The following is a 25,157-nucleotide window of genomic DNA, read 5'->3' on the forward strand; positions in this document are numbered from 1 at the left end:
ACGGACAGTGTAGAGGGATAGCTGTGGATAGACAGTGTGGAGGGATAAATGTGGACAGACAGTGTAGAGGGATAACTGTAGACAGGCAGTGTAGAGGGATAACTGTAGACAGACAGTGTAGATGGATAGCTGTGGACAGACAGTGTAGAGGGATAACTGTAGACAGGCAGTGTAGAGGGATAACTGTGGACAGACAGTGTAGAGGGATAGCTGTAGACAGACAGTGTGGAGGGATAAATGTGGACAGACAGTGTAGAGGGATAACTGTGTACAGACAGTGTAGAGGGATAACTGTTGACAGAGAGTGTAGATGGATAACTGTGGAGAGACAGTGTAGAGGGATAAATGAGGACAGACAGTGTAGAGGTTAACTGTGGACAGACAGTGTAGATGGATAACTGTCGACAGACAGTGTAGAGGGATAACTGTGGCGGACAGCGTAGATGGATAACTGTGGACAGACAGTGTAGAAGGATAACTGTGTACCGACAGTGTAGAGGGATAACTGTGGACGGACAGTGTAGAATGATATCTGTGGACAGGCAGGGTAGAGGCATAACTGTGGACAGACAGCGTAGATGGATAACTGTGGACAGACAGTGTGGAGGGATAAATGTGGACTGACAGTGTAGAGGGATATCTGTGGACGGACAGTGTAGAGGGATAAATGTGGACTGACAGTGTAGAGGTATAACTCTCTACGGACAGGGCTGAGGGATAACTGTGGACCGACAGGGTAGAGGTATAACTGTGGACAGACAGTGTAGAGGGGTAACTGTGTACAGATAGCGTAGATGGGTAACTGCGGATGGACACGGTAGAGTGATAGCTGTGTACAGGCAGTATAGAGGGATGACTGTTGACAGGCAGTGTAGAGGGATAACTGTGGACAGACAGGGTAGAGGGATAACTGTGGACAGACAGTGTAGATGGATAACTGTGGACAGACAGTGTGCAGTGATAACTATGGACAGACAGTGTAGAGGGATAACTGTGGATAGGCAGTGTAGAGGGATAACTGTGGACGGACAGTGTAGAGGGATAGCTGTGGATAGACAGTGTGGAGGGATAAATGTGGACAGACAGTGTAGAGGGATAACTGTAGACAGGCAGTGTAGAGGGATAACTGTAGACAGACAGTGTAGATGGATAGCTGTGGACAGACAGTGTAGAGGGATAACTGTAGACAGGCAGTGTAGAGGGATAACTGTGGACAGACAGTGTAGAGGGATAGCTGTAGACAGACAGTGTGGAGGGATAAATGTGGACAGACAGTGTAGAGGGATAACTGTGTACAGACAGTGTAGAGGGATAACTGTTGACAGACAGTGTAGATGGATAACTGTGGAGAGACAGTGTAGAGGGATAAATGAGGACAGACAGTGTAGAGGTTAACTGTGGACAGACAGTGTAGATGGATAACTGTCGACAGACAGTGTAGAGGGATAACTGTGGCGGACAGCGTAGATGGATAACTGTGGACAGACAGTGTAGAAGGATAACTGTGTACCGACAGTGTAGAGGGATAACTGTGGACGGACAGTGTAGAGTGATATCTGTGGACAGGCAGGGTAGAGGCATAACTGTGGACAGACAGTGTGGAGGGATAAATGTGGACTGACAGTGTAGAGGTATAACTGTCTACGGACAGGGTAGAGGGATATCTATGGACGGACAGGGTAGAGGTATAACTGTGGACAGACAGTGTAGAGGGGTAACTGTGTACAGATAGCGTAGATGGGTAACTGCGGATGGACACGGTAGAGTGATAGCTGTGTACAGGCAGTATAGAGGGATGACTGTTGACAGGCAGTGTAGAGGGATAACTGTGGACAGACAGGGTAGAGGGATGGCTGTTGACAGACACTATAGAGGGATAACTGTGGACAGACAGTGTAGAGGGATTACTGTGTACAGACATTGTAGAGGGATAACTGTGGACAGACAGTGTAGAGGGATAACTGTGGCCTGACAGTGTAGAGGGATGACTGTGTACAGACAGTGTAGAGGGATAACTGTGGACAGACAGTGTAAAGGGATCCCTGTGGACAGACGGTGTAGAGGGATAGCTGTGGACACACAGGGCAGAGGGATAACTGCGGACAGACAGTGTGCAGTGATAACTGTTGACAGATAGTGTAGAGGGATAAATGTGGACAGGCAGTGTAGTGGGATATCTGTGGACAGACAGTGTAGATAGATAACTGTGGACAGACAGGGTAGAGGGATAACTGTGGACAGACAGCGTAGATGGATAACTGTGGACAGACAGTGTAGATGGATAACTGTGGACAGACAGTGTAGATGGATAACTGTGGACAGACAGTGTAGAGGGTTATCTGTGGACAGACAGTGTAGATGGATAACTGTGGACAGACAGTGTAGAGGGATAACGGTGGACAGATAGTTAGGGGATTGAGGTCTGTGGTTGTGTTGTTTGTTGTGTTTGGGTGGTGGGTGCCAGGGGTTTGGTGGAGGGATCCAATGCTAAGGTGAAAACATGCTAAGGGAGTACCATTCCTCAATCTTGGAAAACCTAAAAATGACTCCTACCGCCCCATCTCCATTACTTCTCATATTTGCAAAATTATGGAATCTGGCTCAAGTTCGAAATTTAAAAAAACAAACCTAATTAGCCCTGAACAGAGCGGCTTGACACCCAATAGAAAAACTTCAGGCTACATTTTACATTTAGAACAATATATCGGAACAGCACGAGCACAAAAACAATACACTCTGGCCGTGTTTTTAGATTTTAGTAAGGCATTCGACATGTTTTGGCATAACGGTCTCATACAAAAATGGAAAATACAGCCATTAATCGGCGCATTCTACATTTCATTCACTCTTTTTAACTGACAGATTCATAACAGTTAAATCACATGACACACTATCTGAGTATAATCTGACACCCACCCATTACAAAATGGCCCTCCCCATCCTGTCGCCGACCCTTTTTAACTTCATGATTTTCTAAACACAATCCAAAATGAAAAAATATCAACAGCAAAATTTGCAGATGACATTTCTCCCTGGACCTCTTCCACCTCAATAAAGCAAGCTAAACCTAAAATACAATCTACACTAAATATCATCCAAAAATGGTCTCCTAAATCGGGATTTCAAATCAATACTAAAAAGACCAAAAAATCCCTTTATGACAAATTATACACCCAAACTACACCTACATAACGAATAAATTATTTTCCAAGAAGAAGTAAAATTCTAAGGAGTTACATTCGACCAGACCCGCAAAGGTCTTAAGGCGACTAACGGGAACGGGTGGTCAGATTTGCTGACTTGGTTGATGTATGTCATGGTATCCCAATTGCGTGGATCGATGCTCATGATGTCAACTAGTGGATTTTCTGGTCCAGACTCGATTATTTACAGGCCCTCGTCATATAGCTGGAATGTTGCTGAGGGCGGGAAAAAACAAAACTAACTACATTCGTCCAACATCTAACATTGACACCTCAACTCATGTCAAAAAAGATTCAAATCACATGCGGGTCATCAGCTGCACCGACTTGGGTGCTGACAAACAAACTCTGCTAAACATATACAAAACACCCATACACTCAAAACTTGACTAAGTCACTCAGTTACTATCTAATACCAGTAATGGCAAATTAAACTCTGTTCAATATAAAGCCCTTAAAATAGCCGTAGTCGCAGGGACTGGTAGTCCACATAACACACCCCTACTATAGACAGGCACCACATCTATCAACTACAGAAGACAACAATTTAGCTTAAACTACTGGGCTGGGGGCACGAGATAACACCTATACAAACGCCTCCACACCCACGACCTAAACCACCTACAACATGCTCCTTTACCACAACAATATATACATGATAAACCGCCACCGGACATAGATACTTCGTAACATAATATATCATGAGCAAAACCTAACATCGCCAAAACAGAAATAAACCCTTAAATACTCAACCACATCAATTCCAACTGGCCAACACATACCTAAATATATACTGATGCACCACAAGACACCAAAACACGGGCATAGGTATCCCTGTAGACCAACCCATTACAATAACCACTATTTATCTTTATTAAAAACTATACGAATTCAAATACAGCAGAATTACTGGCTATATCAGTTGCACTACACCAACCCGAAAATGTAAACCAAACCAACTTTCTTATAATTTCTGACTCTGTTGGCTCCCTAAAACATATTCACAATAAATACCCCAAAAAACGACCCGACTTAAAAAATAACAACTCCACCTTACATCAGAATTACTTAATAAAATAGTACTGTGGTTACCTAGCAACTAAGACATACCAGGGTATGACTCTGCCGACACTGCAGCCAAATTAGCAAGCATAAAACATCCCCCGAATTAAACATTTCCACCTCTAAAACTGTCACCAAACAAAGCATTAAAAGCCTAAATTTCCAATCACTTATTCAAAAGTCTTACTCCAACTGGATTAAATCGTTCTTCACTAAAACTATAAATAAGGTCAACCTACACACGTTCTTTCCACACACATTGCCTTCACCAACAGTCTTACCTCGCCTACCTCGCCTCCTTCGCATCGCAACTTTTCTAGACTTGGGCTAGGTGAAACTCCGTTTTTCTTATTCATAAGGTCCGTATATATTATTAACAGCTTAACTGTTATACATTATTAGAAAATGCTTTACACACACTTAAACTGTCTATAATTTTCATTGGGCTCTTATTATTTTATTTGGTTCATCTTCCTCCTTCTATCACGTAGACAGTAGCCAGTATATACATCTATATCTTGTGTAGAAGTTTTGGGACATAATCCGACCGATTCATTTTAAAGATAACATTGTACATTGGACCATTTTAAGTTTGTTGTTTTAATCAGCAGAAATTTTGGCATGTAAATATTTTTGGAGGATACCGTTCAATACTCCTTACAGTTTATGATTCAGCTTCCTTTTTGTAATGATTATTTGGGATTGAGTCTGACCACCCGATCCAATTTAATTCCCTCTTACCACATGCAAAAGAGTGATCGGCATCATTCCCTACCCGCTTCCTTCACGGAAGACATCTTCACAAAATGCTAAATGTGTTCATAGCAATTGGCGTAAGATACACCGGGAAATGACCCACTTTTATAGGGAAATATTATCGAGTGAAACTACATTTTAGCACTCATTACAAACAAGTCACATCAGAAACTATATCTGTCAGTTTTTACGCAACACGCTGCTGACAATGTTTCTGTTTTTCACGGTGATTGGAGGACTCTATGCGTGTGGTATGTATCTGTCTTCGTAAACAGAACTTGGAATTATATTGAGCTGTGCTTAAGTTGTTTTTTGTATTAATCATTTGCAACATTTAATGTTTCTATCAACAGTTAATAAGCCTAACTCTAATTATTTGTTTTGTGTGCAGTTTTTGCCTCCGTGACAACTGAATACCCGCACACTGTTACACGTGCTTGCTACGATGTTAACATAACCATGAACATAACGAATGCCAGGACCCCATATTACGTATCTCGGAATGTTCCGGTAAACATAACGACGTTATTGATCGTGCGTAAGTCACAGATTGTAGGGGTATTCAACAATAGTGACACCGGCTACACGACCAGGATCAGATACACAGGGGAAGTCCCACTATCACAGACCGGACGGCTGAGGTTTACCATCCACAATGTTACTGTACATGACGCTGGTACCTACTACTGTCACTTTGGCAATAAACATATAATACCTGGAAGTAGACAGATTCTCGTTGTATCAAGTAAGTATTACATGGGGTAAACAGAATAACATGTAAAAACATGTATAGGTATAAAACTGCAATGCCGTAATTAATCACAAACATGAACAAATATCCTTGAAACGATTATATTGCTAGTGTCATTAGCAGTAGGACCCTAGCGTTGTGTGGGAACTTAAACATTAAGACAACAAAACGTTAAGGAATATTAGGAAAGGAGATGACACTACTTCATGTTATAACTATGGAGCACTGACACTATATTATCTGGGAACTTAAACTCAACAGGTCATTCATGATAATTAGTTTCGAATGCCACAATAAAAACATCAACACATTACAATAAAACCTTGTTGATTGGCATTCGTGTTACGATTATAGTAATAGGGTTGAATATATAAACATAATAATAATTTAACAGGGAAGCTGACCAGACCTAACGTCACAGGACCTGCTTCATCTGTATCAGGTGAGAATGTCACCCTGACATGCTCCTCCTCCTCCCGGAGTCTCCCCCCGGACCATCCCCCACTGACCATGACCTACACCTGGAGGAGGAACAGGACCTGGCTAGATTCTGGTGACGGGTCTCACACAGGCGGAGATGTCCTGACAATAACCCACAACAGCAGAGAGAACCATGGAGACATCTACACCTGGAGGAGGAACAGGACCATGCTAGGATCTGGTGATAGGCCAAATACAGGTGGAGATGTACTGACAATAACCCACATCAGCAGAGAGAACCAGGGAGACATCTACACCTGCCAGGCTGTGGAGGAGGGGCTGGAGTCTGACTGGAGTCACGGACATGTACTGGAGGTTCACTGTGAGTAAGAACTTACCTTTTTTTAGGGTATAAGAACGAAGTATACATTATCTTTGCAACTGTGGTTCTCAAAAACAGTTTTGTGAGAACAGTTTTTGATGAAGTAATATGTACTGTGAATAAAAAATCTTCATGTCCTGAATTATGTTGGTAGACCGGATAAAAGACACCATATTATTATAGTATGTTGGCGGACTGGATCGGAATTAAAGATACTGTAGCCAAAATGAGTCATGCTAAGTTTCAGCTTCATGGACCCAACAGTTTCAGTTTCTAAATATCGAAAATGCATGATCACTATGAAAATACACAGTAAAAGCACTTTAGCTCACCTGGATATGGAGTTAAGAGTTTTAGATATCAACAAAGACACACTCAACACTCAGCAAAATTACAGAGGATAAAATAACTAAAGTATATAGATTGAACGAAATATGATTTCATCAAAAGAAGATGCTTAAGTTCATTAAGTTCATTCAAGGTGTTTTCAGAATGGAACTGTTTTCTGAAGCATTTGTTTCCTTGTACTGATTTCAAATACTGATAGTTTACAATATGGTAAATTGTTGTTCCTAGAATATCTATAGCACGTGTTGAAATTCTCGGAAGAAAAGATATATTCTAAACAGATTTCTCGGTGGCTTGGTTACTATGCTAAATCGTCTTCCAAATCGTCTTCTACACCTCTCCAGACACGACTCATCTACATGTATAAGATTTGATAGAAATCTTGTCACTGAACATGTGACGTCAATGGCGTCGTGCTCTTCCTTTAACACTTGTGATTAGCTTGGAGGCATTCACTTGGCTGTTCACAGTTCGACCATTGTGTGTTGGTCCTAAACTAAGCGTCTATGCGTGATACTGATCTGGACGTCTTACCTGTCTTCACAGTATACTACGATCACACCACCTTTAAACATTCTCGCGTTACGAATGAAAATACCGTAGCCAAATTTTTTAAATGAACCTTTATTTGCAATGTTTCTGATTAGATCTCTAACCTAATATTGACTTGCCATTTGTGCGCTACTGTCATTATTTCTCACCAAATGTAATCCCGTTTCAAAGAAAGGAAAACATTTGTTATATGTTGACTATCCAATTCTATCACATACGTCCTGCACCAGCATACTCTTAAGCAACCCTAAATATTTAAAACTGATTATACTGTAATAAGATGAGATGACTGTCAAGGTCAAGGTCACTATTGAAATCATCATGCAAAGTGTGTATAACCTCAATATTTTATGATCGGGTATTCCCTTAACTAGAAACACTGACCTTAATTGATCGTGGAAATTACAGCGTTTCCTCTTTCTCAACCCTTCACTGTACCTCTCCTTTTCATCGCTCTTCCCAGAAGCCCAGACGTCTAAGGCCCCGCAATTCGCTGTGCAGAGTTGCGCTCCTTGGGCACGGCAGAAACCAATGATTGTTGGTTCGATTATGTTATGATCCCGGGTTCCCGGGTTCGTTTCCCTGATATGAGTATTATGTTTTTATGTTGATCAACACAATAACCCATGATCGTTGATCTCATCACTTCTGTCTTTTTCCACTTAATAAAATGACACGACATGATACATCACTCACTCACTCACTCACTCACTCACGCACGCACGCACGCACGCACGCACGCACGCACGCACGCACGCACGCACTCACTCACTCACTCACTCACTCACTCACCATCCTACTACTCCCTCTGGTACAACATTGGCCCATGTCACATGTGTATTTCCAGTCGTCACACACATGTCACAGAAACAAACCGCACGTTTAATTCGCTATTAACACATATGTTACAAAACCAAACTGTACGCGTACATCACAGTTTTCAGGATCAGAACGAACCGTTATCACGTTCAGTAGCATTTTCCGTTGTTAGTTGGTGATACAGTGTGGAACTACTGGCCATAGTACATCAAACATTTCAGATGGACCTGACCAGATACAGTTTAACCGTACAAGTTGCAGGCTAAAGGCAGACGAAGGGCAACCTATCGAGGTGAGATGTTCTGCTGACTGTCAACCCGCCTGCACTGTGACCTGGTGGGACACATCCAGACGCGTACAAGTGATCACGGGACAGAGGGAGGCTGTGTTTTATATACCAGCTGTAGACAGATCTGTGTCTGGACAGTACATCTGTCACGTCAACAACATACATGGGAATACATCACGGAACCTGACGCTGGACGTTTTCTGTAAGACTTCTACAACATTGCTGGTGATAGACAGAATCTGTAACATTTATTTGGATAACTCCTGTAATGACCAATTTCATTTTCATTCATTTCAACTTTCTCTAAACCCACAGAGATGATTAATCATTTAATCAGGTAATATTGACTATATTCTGATGATGTGACATCATGTCAATGTGATTCTTTGGACTACTTGAAATGGCAAAGCGTTTCTATTCATTCAAAATCAAATAAACAAAGATCTGTATTAAAGACAGATATCGATTGCATCTACTCTAGGCCATGATTTGGCAGATGACCACATTACCACAAACGAACATTTCAGAAGCACTTCCAATTGCAATTCAAATATTGATCTTACTTTATTAACGTTGCTGAATAACGTGTCGCGGTTTCTACATTATTCCCAGCAAGTGTGGCAGTATATTACAGGCGGAAAACATGACGTACAAATACTTAGAGAGTGTAAAGAGCTATTGCTTTCGGTTTCGAATAAAAAATTCAGGTATCAAATCTACTTTGAAAAGCTCTATATTAAACACACACTAGGTTTATCTCCTAAATTTGATATGTGACGTGAGTGGTTGTGTGCACATAAACCAGGCAGTGTAGGTCGTTGTTCACATTATTGACCACTGGTTCCTTGGTCAAGATATCAGAAACTGACCTTCTGTTAGATTAACTACGAATGAGTCGTGTATTCACCTAATCGACTCATGTCAACAAAAAAATTTCTTTTCTGACTGCAAACTGTACACTATATATTCTGGGTTTAAAGTTATTCATGAAGATTTAATGCAATAACGATATGTGATGTGTATAGTTAGGGTTGTGTGACGTTATGCGAAAATCGTTCGTCCGAGTCTCAGTATTAAAGTAAAAGCTTTCAAATGAAAATGATATTGATGAACACGAAATACGTGAAACATAGAAGACAATATATAGTTGTTGTTACCCTAAGTCTCATCCTATAAAACCATCATGACAATGACGGTTTGGTGATATTTGATATTCAGCATTAGTCACTGTTAAGGATCAAAACCAAGTTGTGTGAGGAAGGGGAATCTGACACCAGCGTTTGAGGAAGATTATCATTACTGTGATTATTATAAGCTTTCATTCTCATAAAAACAGTGTGTCAGTGAAGAGATGTTGAAAATGGAACACAATGACATAAGCTCACTTGTAAACGTAGATGAGGTGATGAGGTAAAATAACGGCAACTGGACTTATATATTCTTGACATTGTCAGCTTGACTCTCCCTTCATTCAACCCCATATTGAGTAATTTCCAATATAACCGTCAAGGTATGCATTAACTAATCATAAACAGTATGACAATAGAAATACGAATCAAATGACTTAATGAAAGAGCAGCCGAGATAGTTTGAATTTTGTCATTTATAATGTAAAATGATTTGAATTTATTCCAGCGAATAACCCGACAGTGTTTGAAAATGTAAATTAAATTTCTATTATTATTTTTATTCTCTCATTAAACCCAATATGTCATCTCAGCATTTCATCTCTCTAACATAATTGTCAACATGAAAGAGTAGTCGAGATAGACTTATATTTATTTCAGGTCATTCACATCGGCTAACCATTCTTTGTAGTTGTGATAGAAAAGATTATTTGAAACTACAATGCCGGGCTTGTTTGGGTGTTTACACTGGCTACATAGAACTTCTTTGACGCGTTTTTTCTAAAATTTGGATAAACAGACACATGTTGTGCAAAGTTCAAATTATTTATTATTATTTCAAAGGTATGTAATAATACGAGTAATTAGTTGATCCGTTATTTTTCTTGAAATCTGTATACATACTTATCTACACATAACTCTAACTTTCAGAGAGAGGACACATTCATAACCAGTGAGTATCTGCTATCTATCAAGTGAGGTGGGTAAATAGTTCACCTAAACATTGCGATTTCACCTTGCGTGGCTAACGGAATAAAACTGTATCTATGCAATTTGGAACACAATCTAAATTGATTGTGTCACAAATTATCTGCTTGCTAGTTGCCTTGATTAGTTCCTTCTATTCCAATCACTTTCAACATTCCTTTCCCTCAGCGTGGTCGCATATACCCGGGACGCTGAAACAGACGGGAGCTACCAGGAAATTGAAGGTTGGTGGCGTAAGTCAAAATAAGTATTTGAAAAGAAATTTCAATTAATTTGGAAGACGTTTCTTAAACTTTTAAAGTGGTCATCACGAAGCATTACATGTACCACTGTTGATAAATAGTGCTTGCTTATCCTTTAAATGATTTGGATAACGCTTGAGTCACATATCATTGTTGAAACTTTTTACCATTAGTTTGAAGCTATGCAATGATAAAGAGTCATATGTTGTTCATATACCTATATTTACTGCAGAACATTGTAACTTTCAGAGAGAGGATACATTAATAATCGATGAGTATCTGCCATCGATCCTCTAGTGAAGTGAATAAATAGTTACACTCTACGCAGCGATATGACTTTGCATGGCTATGAGAGTGAAACTATATATAGTTTGGAGCACAATATAAATTGATAGTGTGATCACAGCATATCCGTCCGAGATCATGTTTAATATTCTTATTCATTTCCATCAGCGTGGTCTCATATATCCGGGATGAGGAAAATGAAGGGAGCTATCAGGAGATAGAAGGTTGGTGTTTTCAGGTTATCTACTGGTATTATAGTGTAATGACCGCGCAACTCGAACTGATGTGCATGGTACTCTTCTAACGACTTCAATCCATCTAAGTCAATATATTTCCCTTCTGAAGCCGGGAAGCTTAGACTAAGAGTCAAATCAAATTCATCCCAACAGCAGACATCCTTTAGTTATATGTATTTTTACTATTAAAAGCCATAATATATTTTAATGACACTTCTGAAACATAGAAATGAGCCATCATGAAACATTACATGGGTTATGTAATACGCCATGTTTGAGAAACCAATCCGTGGGCCGGGATAACGGTCATAGGCATTCTAGTAGTTGGTGAGTGAAAAACAAAACATACAACTTTATGCTTGACAAATTCTGGTTTATTTCATTTAGCGACGTTTCGATGTAGAGTCTTACACCATTTCCAGGCTGGAGTGATGAGGAACAATCGATTCCTCATAATTGCTCATTGCTCGCTTCTCTTTTTGCAATTTTATGTGATGTAGTCAGGGTTTCCTCAGCTTAAAAAATAGGGTTCGTAGTTTGCTAATTGTTCCAGGTTATCCCAAGAGACAGTTTGTTCCATGGACATTCCTGATATCCCATAATTAAAATGTATATTAACATAAACATTAAATATTAGGTGGTTAATCTCCAGTGGTTGCAATATGGTAATGCATGGTTGGCATTCTCATGAGAATTATCATGTTGAGTATACATGTGAGTAACCTTTGTCTTACGCCAGAAGATGATGTGAACGTAGACGACATCGTCCCTATTGTAGCCGTCTACTCTGTTATACTCACCGCTGTGACAGTTGTTGTTGCAGCAGTTGCTATTGTTGGCTGCAAGGACGTGAAAGGTGAGTAAACAAATAACTCCCTTAAAATGAAATCAACCATAAGTTCACCTTTTTAAAATATCTAGAAACGCCGAAGTCTTGGGTTCGTCAGCCCTGTTCGTATTTTGTAAAGGAAAATTCATTGCAGAAGTCTTATTCGTTATATAATTTGACAAGTTCAACCTTTCTTTACTTCCAGAGGGACACAGCTTAAGGTACATGCATTTTATTATGTTTCGGGTAAATTGACAGAGTTTGTATGCTAGATCTCAACTATTGATTAACTGCAATTAGGACAAGCCCCAACTGAACCACTTGTTCAGGTGCTTTCTATTGTGTGAAACATCATTTACACAAGTTATCTGAAAGATAAATAAACAATGCCTGTATTTGGTATTTTATATTGCGAAAGGTGGGCAAATATTACTATATAAATATATTGCGTATTTGCATTGCCAACCTCAATTAAACACATGTATCATTCAACGTTTGTGGAAGTCAAAGTCATCTGTAGTTTATGAAAGTGTTATGGTGTATTTATAGATGTGGTGAATATCTCACTGTGGTGGGAGAGAGACTATCCCGTGACATCAGTGATGCACCGTACGCTTCCATAAATGACGAGGATGCCTTATCCCTGCATGATTATGAGCGACTACTGAGGGAACAGTTCCACATCTACACGTCTCTCCACTCTTCAGCTTCCTCTACACAGGACCAACGTACCAGGGATAGCCTTATGTGAGGGTAGAGGGAACAGTTCTACATGTACACGTCTCTCCACCCTTCAGCTTCTTCTACAGAGGGCCACAGCACCAAGTGCAGCCTCGTATAAGGGAACAGTTCCACATCTACACGTCTCTCAACCCTTAAGCTTCCTCTAACAGGAACACAGTACCAGGAGCAGCCTCGTGTGCGGGAACAGTTCCATATCTACACGTCTCTCCACCCTTCAGCTTCCTCTAAAAGAGAACCACAGTACCAGGAGCAGCCTCGTGTCCGGGTACAGTTCCACATCTACACGTATCTCCACCCTTAAGCTTCCTCTATAGAGGACCACAGTACCAGGTGTAGCCTTATGAGAGGGAGAAGTTCCACATCTACACGTCTCTCCACCCTTCAGCTTCCTCTAAAAGAGAACCACGGTACCAGGTGTTGCCTAATGTGAGGGAACAGTTTCACATATACACGTCTCTCCACCCTTCAACTTCCTCTTCAGAGGGCCACAGTACAAGGTGCAGCCTTATGTGAGGAAACAGTTCCACATCTACACGTCTATCCATCCTTCAGCTTCCTCTAACAGGAACACAGTACCAGGAGCAGCCTCGTGTGCGGGAACAGTTCATTATCTACACGTCTCTCCACCCTTCAGCTTCCTCTAACAGAGAACCACAGTACCAGGAGCAGCCTCGTGTCCGGGTACAGTTCCACATCTACACGTCTCTCCACCCTTAAGCTTCCTCTATAGAGGACCACAGTACCAGGTGTAGCCTTATGAGAGGGAGAAGTTCCACATCTACACGTCTCTCCACCCTTTAGCTTCCTCTAACAGGAACACAGCACCAGGTGCAGCCTCGTGTGCGGGAACAGTTCCACATCTACACGTCTCTCCACTCTTCAGCTTCCTCTACACAGGACCAACGTACCAGGGACAGCCTTATGTGAGGGTAGAGGGAACAGTTCTACATGTACACGTCTCTCCACCCTTCAGCTGCCTCTTCAAAGGACCCCAGTACCAGGTGCAGCCTCGTATGAGGGAACAGTTCCATATCTACACGTCTCTCCACCATTCAGCTTCCTCTTCAGAGGGCCACAGTACAAGGTGCAGCCTTATGTGAGGAAACAGTTCCACATCTACACGTCTCTCCACCCTTCAGCTTCCTCTAACAGGAACACAGTACCAGGAGCAGCCTCGTGTGCGGGAACAGTTCCATATCTACACGTCTCTCCACCTTTCAGCTTCCTCTTCAAAGGACCCCAGTACCAGGTGCAGCCTCGTATGAGGGAACAGTTCCACTTCTACACGTCTCTCCACTCTTCAGCTTCCTGTAACAGAGAACCACAGTACCAGGTGCAGCCTCGTGTGAGGGAACAGTTCCACATCTACACGTCTCTCCATCCTTCAGCTTCCTCTAACAGGAACACAGTACCAGGAGCAGCCTCGTGTGCGGGAACAGTTCCACATCTACACGTCTCTCCACTCTTCAGCTTCCTCTAACAGAGAACCACAGTACCAGGAGCAGCCTCGTGTGCGGGAACAGTTCCACATCTACACGTCTCTCCACTCTTCAGCTTCCTCTAACAGAGAACCACAGTACCAGGAGCAGCCTCGTGTGCGGGAACAGTTCCACATCTACACGTCTCTCCACTCTCCAGCTTCCTGTTACAGAGGTCCACAGTACCATGTGCAGCCATAGATACCCCTCTGTGTGATACAAGGATCCTGCGAGATTCTGGCGTTTGATATTAACAATTATGGAATATGGTTGATTGTGTCGTGTGATATATCACGTCAGCGCACTTGCTTGTCCATTGCAGTACTTGCGAATGGCCGAGTTTGTGTAATGCAGTGATGAAGACTAATGATAAAGAAAAAAATGTAGTTACTGTGTGTTGTCATTGCTGATCGAGGCGGTAGCTTGTAACCTTGAAGCTTCTATCTTATATTTCCGATGCAACATTATGTAAACAACAATCATTTTGTAAAATATAAGTTTTTCAATAAATATTACATTTACCTGTTGTATTTGTTATTTCTTATTTTTGATCATCACACAGCATATTTTCATAGTTATATTTTCATTTATCTGAAACACTATATACATAGCACCTTGGCACTTGCTAATTCAAGTAAGAAGCTTAAGGGAGCGGGTGATCCTGTCGTCTAAGGCCCTGCATTTGACTGTTGCCATGGCTCTGTTATCCCTGATACGCCATGATTTTAATCCTTGGTTTGTCACCACCGTGTTCGTGGGTGTCACCAACGCAGTTAAGATATACAAAAACGTATTAAGTTGAAATGCCATGATCTTACTGAAATACATGTACAGTTTAAGTAGGTTCTTAAATTAACTACTGATTAATGTATCGCGTCATCTACGTCACATTTAATATATAACAAGATAGAGATGAACATTATTATATGAGATACTCGCTGTGTATAGTTGCATCCTTAAACCGTTCCAGGATCCGAATGTGTTGGAATTCCTATATTGCCGGATTTTGATCTTTTGATGTCACTTGCAGCACTATGAGACATGGCCGGAATGTTATGATCCCGGGTTCGTTTCCCAGACATGAGTATTATGTTTTTATGTTGATCAACACAATAACCATGATCGTGGGTCTCATCACTTCAGTCTTTTTCCACTTAATAAAATGACAGGACATGATATATACTCACTCACTCACTCACTCACTCACTCACTCACTCACTCACTCACTCACTCACTCACTCACTCACTCACTCACTCATCAATCCATCCACTCACTCATCCATCCACTCACTCATCCCATCCACTCACTCACTCACCCTTGCGCTCTTGTCAGAACAGAACACATCTGAAATCACATTCATGTCCGTCTCATATAATTAAAGTACACTTCATGTATATTGTAGATGCATACTTCAAGCAATCACTTTCGTTTCTCAAAATGACACGTGACAGAAAAATTATTGAATTGTCTCCTGTTACATGGAGTTGAGATTTTCCCTTGCTTTAACATCCACCTCGTTTTCCACCCACCCAATTATTTTTTTCTGTTGAAGATATGCACTCAACCATGGTCACCAGTACTAGATCGGTGAATTGATATCTATAGTTGCATTTGCACCTTGATTTGGAATGCGTTAGCGTAATAAGGTGTAAACACTAGAGGGCTGATACAGTGTATTCTGATAGACATGTGGACAATGCTGTTACATACACTGCAAAAAAAGAAACGAAAAAGTGATTTTCGATGTATATTTTGTTTTATATATCATATAAATAATTAACAGATAGTGATTGAATGTTTGCAAAATTGGCATGCCAGTCACAAGGATGTATCACCGTGGACAGTGAGCTATACATGTGCAATGTGCAAAGTTTGAGCGAGTTTGTAATCCATTCATTTAGTATGTGTCACGTAACAAAGATTGTAATTTCATTCCTATAGCTGAAATGACTAGGGTTCCCGTTAATATATCTCTGGACAATACTCATGGATGGAACATTATCCATAATTTGACTCCGGATGAGCTCATTGACACTTTCTTACTTTCTTACTTAGAAGCTGTATTTTATTATATTTGAGCGATTCAAAGTTGTAACCGTGGAACCAGAAAAAAAATATGAATTCTGAAAATCCCTAAATAGCATAAGGCACCAGTTCACAAACTGGTCTTTGTGTGTGCAAAGTGTCAAAAATACATACTAGTTTGAGAGATATGGTCCGGACAATCACACCGCTGTGAACAGAGTCAACTATTATCAAAACAGTAGCATGGAAGATGGCATTTCCCCTCGGCTCCCACAAAATCGAAAGCACAAGTCATCCTGGCTGTTACAGTAACTCCAGCATGATGAGAGAACTTCTGTCTAATAAGTCTGTCCTTCTCTAGCAGTAAGTAGTGTTGTGTTTATATGTCATATGTCAGAAGGAAAATCAAACTTCCGGCATCTGTCATGTACCAATGACAATTAAATGGGCTCTTAATTAAATTGATATTAGGGGCAAATAGTGAGAGGTGGGTGGATATATTTACACAAAGATAATCATTGATCATAGTAATTAATGGAATTACTTCTTCGAGAGAAAATGGTTAAAATTCTAATCAAGAGCATTTCAGAATGCCTTTACTGAAATTACTGTGTTATTATAAGTCAAGTTTTGTCTATATTTCAAGAAAATCAGAATCTAGGGTAAATTAAATCAAACAAATAATGAAATAACAATATTGTTTTCATGAGTGTGTGCCTTCATTTTGTCTCGATTCCAAATTCCTCTTTACAAGGAAAATTGTTAAAGGAATATGTAACATTAATGTCAAGTATAAACATTGCAACTTTATATAAATATTTCCTTAATGAAATATTCTCTCATTTTTTTTTCCTCATGTACTTTTGGGGAATGCAGCAGTATCATTTACAAAAGGTGAGGCCGCCAATTTTAGATGGCGGCGGTCAACTACCTTAGTTGAAGGATAACAAAACCGAGTTCCTCACTATAGGATCAAGGCATCAACTGCTGAAGATACAAAAATAGAAAATTACTACATCGAAGTCTCAGCTTCTCAGTAAAATAAAACTGAAAAAGTCTGGGAGATCCTGGCAGTCAGGCGGGTAAAGGCTTATTATCAGCTCACGACTCTCACCCGCTCTATATGCAGCCCAAACAGCGAATGGTGTGTGTGTGTGTGTGTGTGTGTGTGTGTGTGTGTGTGTGTGTGTGTGTGTGTGTGTGTTTTATAATGAATGAAATGAAACGCGTTCTTTTCCGTATACAAAGATTAGGGATTAGGGTTAAATTTGTTCTTCAGCAACCCATGTCTGTCGTAAAAGGCGACTATGCTTGTCGTAAGAGGCGACTGACGGGATCGGGTGGTCAGGCTCGCTGACTTGGTCGATGCATGTCATCGTATCCCAACTGCGTGGATCGATGTTCATGGTGTTAATCAGTAGAATGTCTGGTCCAGACTCGATTATTTACAGACAGCCGTCGTATATCTAGAATATTGCTGAGTGTGGCATTAAACCACAAACAAACAAACATGATGGTTACGTTTTATGCAGAATTACATCTTGTTAATTAGTTTTCCCGACGACAACTTATGCAAACACAGTTTTCGTATATATTTTTCAACCATATCGACCCCTGTGTACACCAGACATGGGGTTCACGCATTACGTCTATGTTGGGTATCTAACCCTTGTCTTTGGTGTGAAGAAGCAAAGCTTTAACCACTGGGCTACCCACTTCCTCAAGTGCGTGACGCTAAATCGCGTGAACTGACACATTTGCAATAATACTTCCTGATAATTAACAAACTTGCCCACGTTTCATTGACTCATGGAAACTGAAGCTGATTAGTGCGCCATTGCCGAGTACAGGACAGGCTACGTGCATCTTGGTTTTAGAGTACCCACATTGAATCGATATTTCTAGATTTCTGAAATGATCATCATTATAGTAACTGTCATACATGTATATCTAATTTAGATGAGCTGTAATCTTGAGCTTAGGTAATATGTATTTTAACTACTGCTGATACAAGACAGTATCACACAAGACTCGAAATATATGTATACATTGAACCTTGTGATAACTATAAGATACAGACTAACCAATAATTGTACAACCCCTGTATATACGAATTTTCATTTTATCATCAACGTATATATATATCAACTTAACATCATTCGATGCATTCGCGCTAAATATATTCATTCAGAAAAAGCAAGGGAAATGAAAGTGAAACAAACGACGGGTCTCACTCATCGGAGAGAGTTGTCCGGTACCACTTCTCATAGCACATTCAATATGCTAAACAATCCCTCGAACAGCTTTAAACCTGACCCCTGACATCATGGAACAATTCTATTGACATCTGGTAAACATGCACATGTACAATGATATTAAAGAACATTAGCCAGATTTAACGTTTACCGTATGACTCTAATTGTTGTTAGCACTAAAAGGAAAATGACTTTAGACTTTAAACACCATTTCAGCTCAACTTAATCCTATAATGTAACCAAATACTGCAGACGCGCCTCTTCTTGAAGGTATGTTAAGGTATCATTACAATAAAGTGGCTATTGAGGAACTGATACTTGTATAATATAAATAATTATTAATAAAAGTAACAAATGCCTTTCCATAATCATAATAAATCTCCATATCACGGATGTGTTTATGAATCACTAAAAAACCGTGATGATACCGGTAATCGCGAAAGGATGAGGGTAACCTGCCACACCAGTAGCACCCATGCAAACACATGCAAAGGCAAATCAATTGTTCACGTGAACAACGACCACGGAATCACAAAAAATAACAAGTCCCAGTAATGACATATCAGTAAAGTGTCAGTTCAACAAATGAAGTATGAACTTCGACAAGTAGCTAGTTACATGCCACGACATTCTTTTAAGTTCTTACGTTCCCATAAGACATTCACAGAGTTGAGTCATCAACTTCTTGCTGTGAATAATGTTATGTGGCAGTAGAAGTTGTTGTAAACTTACTTGTAGAACGAGGGTTGAATGATACGTTTGAGCCTCACATAGAAGGAATTGCGTAATAATGAAATCCTTTGTTGTGGACATTACCGGATATCACATAGGAAAACAAAAAACTTGAGTGACCTCAACAAATTGTTGACAAGTCAGTAAAATCAGCAAGGTTCTCTGACCTTTAGAAGGTGGACATGTGGAATGTGAGCAGCGATTTCTTATGAATATGGAAAGGGTTTTGTCGGTTTATTTATCTGATATGGAATTTGTTTTAATTACCTCTAGGCTACATCACTTTCGGATAATACAGTTTTCATACGCGTTCGTAGTGCGTCTGCATTACTGGTGGTTTGTTGAGAATCCGGAGGAGAGTAGACGTTCCACAGTACAGTTGCCCTGTGTTACCGAGGCCCCCATTCGAAAGACCAGCTGATGCAAAACATCGTCCCGGCCGTAGGTGTCGATATAACATTATGTGCAATAAATGTGAAATTTTATTACACAGGTGATCACTGTGTAGGAACGTAATACTGAAACGATTAACACATGTACATATCGATCTATATACATAATGTCAAAACTGTGATTAAATAGCATGAGGTCACTGAAAAGATTGGTTGTAAGGCTTGGTTACTTGACTGAGAGTATGTCATCGTACCTGACGATGTTGACCGTTCCTCATCATGTCAATAACATTATTCTATGGTCCAAACTCGATTATTTATAGGCCGCCACCATATAGATGGAATATTGCTGAATGATACACGTTTTGTTCCGAAACGACGGAGGTTGCAATAAGAAATAATACCACTGAATGTATGGTCACTTAATAAATGCGCAGTTAGTTTTGTCACAACACTCAGTTTGTCACAATCTGTGTGATAAGCAGATATTGGAACAGATTCTAAACCGAAAAGATCAATCATGTTCAGGACATTCGCAGGACCCAGGCTCTGTTGAATATAGAAAATAAACAGCCAATGATTACTGTTGTTTTCCGGTGGATCATTCGACTTCATGCAGCTCATCTGCGTGTTCGACGACCACATGTAATCCCACATTTGACTGATAGCCAGAAGTACAGACAATGTATTCACTGGACGAATAGAGTAAATGCATGTGGAATGTTGCCATACAAATCAAGTTCACCTTGCACTTCCTTGACAAGCGGGACCATGTTTGGAGACGTACCAAAGAACGTAACGCCGACGTCTGCAAAAATGAGAGGTATGGCGGTGGTTCAGTTTTGGGTTAGGGATGAGATCATCATGTCAGATCACCACATCATCAACAGGAGGGTCACAGAACAGTACTACCGTGAAAACATACTTGCGGCTATCGTGCTGCCAACTGCACGTTTCGCCTTCAAATTTGATAAGACCATAGTCGGATTGTCACAGCGTCTTTACCAGCAACTATTACCAACAACTATATGACACATTAGCCTTCACTTGGCCTTGTGCTTCAAGGGATAAGGATAGGAAACCCAAATGACCACTGGTTTATCAAGGGCGTACCACGTCAATCAACGAATGTTTGTTGAATCGTGGTTGGTATTTACGTTATATAGACGCACATGTAGCAAATGCATTCTGGGCGACTGGCATGCACCTCTGTTTTCCTCCAAGGCATGAACTCGTGGTAATCGTGATTTGTCAAATTCTTCCTCATTATGATTCATTCATAACCAGTATTTGTATAGTTACTGTATATTTGTCCTCAGTAGCACATGGACACTCAATGTTACGGGACAAGAAAAGTATAATGTTCAATGCATTATGTATTTCCTTCCTGTAGGAAACCATTAGTTCCAGTATAACGTGTAATGACATAGCTAGTGAAATAACAATTATATACGTTTAGGTAGATATAGTATTTCATCATTAAATAGGACATATAACATAAACAAACTGTTGTTTTTTCTAAATTTTATTTCTAAAAGTGCTTTAAACATTTATATAAAGTCGTTGATTGAAAGAACCATCAACCTTTCATGATATTATAGAAATGAAGCATTCGACATGACTGGTGTACTGTAACAGGAATGACATAACTAAACATAATTTGAAACACATAGCGAGACGGATATATATATTCGAAAATAACAGATGATAACAAGAACATGTCGAGTTATGGTTATGGATGGAAAAGAAACAGGAGAAACTACGTTTAATATGACAACTTAACAGAACATGCTGGCAGTGTAAGGCGGTGTTAGATTAGCCACTAAGGAAGACTACAGGAGTGTGAAGTAAACAAATGAAAGTTTGGGATGACTTGATCAAAAATGGTTAATGCCCCACACTTAGTCAAAACATTCGTTTGTACGTCGTGGCATGTCGTGGCATGGTTCCCAATCTGATCACACATACTGCATTCATGCAAGAGTAGAAATCTTACGTGTTACTGTGGATAATGAAAATCTACAATACTGATGGCTCAGAGACATCTGACGACCTTTTTCTGAAGTGTCGAAATCAAGAACGAACACCTCCCCACGTGCACGGAGGAACTGCATGATCTTTCTTCCAACGATCGATCCTAAGTTTTATGTTTTATGAGCCCCTACTTTTTGAGAGAGTATATAAACCCAGGTAAAAATAAATGCGATCACACACAAACATAATTTTTTTTAATAACATGATGACTGTAAAACTTCACATACTCAATTGTCTTGAAACAATCTGGCAAAACCACAAAGCTACTTTTCAGGACATATGTATCAGGGTAGATTAGCACCGTTTCAGTGGAAGTTGAAAGTATAAAAGAGAAGAGTTAGGTACCTCTAAAACTTAAATGATAAATTGAACATATTCACAGTTACCTTTGCCTTTTTATAACTATCCTTTACTACAAAACTGTGAAATAACCTCAAAACTCAACAACAAATAAAGATATCAATCATACTCTCCTACAAAGCAGCTGACTCAAATTACATCGATTTTACTATGTTTCCTTAAACCAGTGACAACCCACTCCCCCAGATGACACATAGTGTTCTAGTAGCATCCATCACGTGGTTTATTATGGGTACTCTGCTGTCTACATTCATCCTCATCATCTCTCAGGTTGTCGGGAACTGCCCGGAGGTAGGAAGTACTAGAAGCGCTCGTAAAATCGTTAACACATCGCCAACACTAAACTACAAGCTAACGAAGAGTAAGCTGTAAACTACCACTTGTTATTCTGTGGTAACAATATGCAGAAAGCTCCTACAGATATTAACGGTACAATACAAATGGCTGTATGCATGCTGAAGTTTCAACATGGTTGCAGGTGCCATTCAGAGTATCACTTGATCTGTAAACAAAATAAATAAACAAAATTTGGTACAATAAGCCACATATATAAGATATCGAAAAGGTTATAATGGTGTTAGTATAATCCTGTTAGTTGCCTCTTACGACAAGCACAGTCGCCTTTTATGGCAAGCATGGGTTGCTGAAGACCTATTCTACCTTTGATCTTCACGAGTATGCTGTCAACGCGCATGCCCTAAAATGGACTATCAAAGAGGATGAACCTGTTGAATGTCTTTCAGTCAGTGCGTGATGTTGTCATTGGAGAATGCCTACACTGAAAAGGGTTAAATAGAATTGGAAGGCATCCAGTCTGTTCCAGTCAGCTGTGATGCCCTACATGAACAGTTTGTAGCTGTTTCCACTGGCAAATAACATAATCATTATATGTAAGCCAAAGAACATTAATTGTTTTATCAAAGACCTTGGTATAGGTGGCAGATCAAATATTGCCAAATATCTGCCGAAACCATGAATCAATACTGTCAACTTTTAGCTTAACCCTAAAGCCTTATGACATCTCCTTTCCTCTCTAGTTCTGGATTCCAAAGCGCCATGAATATCATTACAAGGAGAGATATTGCAGGGTCCAGCAAATAAGAATAGTCCACTTGTAGAGAGCCATACACGCAAGGTACGCTCGAAGCGCTACATTAGCATTATCCTTATAAATGGATCAATGTGCCCTCGATTTGCATTCTCAGCTCCATTGGGAGTAAACAAAAAGGTTACCAGTCACATTGACATCTCATCCTACCGGGTATCCATTCCCTGCTGGGTAAACAGAGGCATATTTTGAACAAAGTCACTTGCCGAAGGACACACCGCATTTTGCTACGTGTGCGCCAGTCTGGGGGAGGACTGAATTTGTCAAAAATAAAAGCAACTGTCATCTGAAATTTACTGAGAAAAAGAGACGTATAGCCGAATGTGTTTCCGTATTGTAAATATCATATATTAAGAACAAAAAGTGTATTGTGCGAGCCATTTGCGATAACAATACATATTTCTTCTTCGCTATATATGATATTTACAATACGAAAACGCATGAGGGTAATAATCTCTTAATGTCATGTTTTTGATGACCTTATTTGCATATTTATCGGATCTTGATTATTAAGTTTATCGGACTGGTTTATCACATCGATAACACTAACCAATATATAAGAGTAGGGATACTCGTAAATAAGTTAATATTTGCCAATTTGTAAGATATATTGGTTTCCAGTTACAGCTGTATGATAATATTGAACGAATTTGGAAGACATAACAACCGGTAGTGACGTTTGACAGTACAGTAAACTACGGTTATAACGAACACGCTTATAACGAACTGACGGATATAACGAACTTACTTTTTGGTCCCGACTACTTGCTGTAGTCATGCTGTATATGTTCTTATAACGAACTACGGTTATAACGAACTAAAATTAATAGTTCCTTTGAGTTCGTTATAACCGTAGTTTACTGTATATGTTATTACCGAGCAACGATCTTGAAGGACGACAGGGGTAAGACGGGAAATTTCAAAGTGTTTGACACTTTCAAGGAAGGTTGTTTACTCAGTGGAGCATTATTTCTGTCCCTCTTATTGATTCTGCTTGTCATACAGTTGCGATTTACTTCATTTCACTGGTGTATGAAATAGCGATGCTGCTCTGCAAAGCGCTGAGCGCCTACGGGCTTTTGGCATGCTGAAAACTGTAAGGGTACAGTGGCCAATACGGACAATGCTTCACAGTATGTGATTAGCACTTTTGATAGCTAACAACAAACCAAAATTGTTAACGATCCACTCGTTCATGGTGTCCCAGGTCAACGACAAGAGTACAGGATCGATTGATCCGAACCAGAGTCGAAAACGAGTTCACTTTGTACGTCCTTGCTAGGTGTGGTCGTGTCAAGCCAGTGTTAACCTGGGATCACATGCCAGATTTTGCGGTGGATCGGTTATGGTGTCAGCTGGCATCACTATGACATACCAAACCCCACTACATATTGTGCGACCCGTGAAGATATGGGATAGAATAGAACTTCAGCAACCCATGCTTGCCGTAAAAGGCGACTATTCTTGTCGTAAGAGGCGTCTAACGGGATCGGGTGGTCAGGCTCGCTGACTTTGTTGAAGCATGTCATCGATCCCAATGGCATTGATCGATTGTCTTGTCCAGACACGATTATTTACAGACCACCGGCATATAGCTGGAATACTGCAGAGTGCGGCGTAAAACAACAAACCAAGGAACCAACATATTGTGCAAGAAAGGGTCACTAGACAATACTATCGGGACAACATTCTGACACTCGTTGTCCCGTTTGCAAGGGTTGTAGTTCGACGTTTTGTCTT

The 25,157-nt window shown here is 40.2% G+C and overlaps 1 protein-coding gene and 1 long non-coding RNA gene across 2 annotated transcripts; both read left to right on the forward strand.

Annotated features, from left to right (window-relative positions):
* The first annotated feature begins 10,637 nt into the window (after positions 1 to 10,637).
* Positions 10,638 to 11,209, forward strand: LOC125381507. Its single transcript, XR_007221818.1, has 3 exons — positions 10,638 to 10,661; positions 10,865 to 10,929; positions 11,188 to 11,209. It is a non-coding gene; the product is annotated as an uncharacterized LOC125381507 (long non-coding RNA).
* A 924-nt stretch (positions 11,210 to 12,133) lies between these two features.
* LOC124117865 lies at positions 12,134 to 14,946 on the forward strand. Its single transcript, XM_046479891.2, has 3 exons — positions 12,134 to 12,315; positions 12,494 to 12,509; positions 12,838 to 14,946. Exons 1-3 carry the CDS (start codon positions 12,147 to 12,149, stop codon positions 13,037 to 13,039), a joined length of 387 nt encoding a protein of 128 aa, XP_046335847.2. The 5' UTR covers positions 12,134 to 12,146; the 3' UTR covers positions 13,040 to 14,946.
* The last annotated feature ends 10,211 nt before the right edge of the window (positions 14,947 to 25,157 follow it).

This window comes from Haliotis rufescens, unplaced genomic scaffold (assembly GCF_023055435.1).
Source record: "Haliotis rufescens isolate VD_foot unplaced genomic scaffold, xgHalRufe1.0.p SCAF_18, whole genome shotgun sequence".
In the NCBI taxonomy this organism is placed as follows: Eukaryota; Metazoa; Mollusca; class Gastropoda; order Lepetellida; family Haliotidae; genus Haliotis; species Haliotis rufescens.

What these genes read in the sequence shown, in the direction of transcription:
- LOC124117865 (XM_046479891.2), top strand. Translation starts at nt 12,147, where the DNA reads ATGAGAATTATCATGTTGAGTATACATGTGAGTAACCTTTGTCTTACG.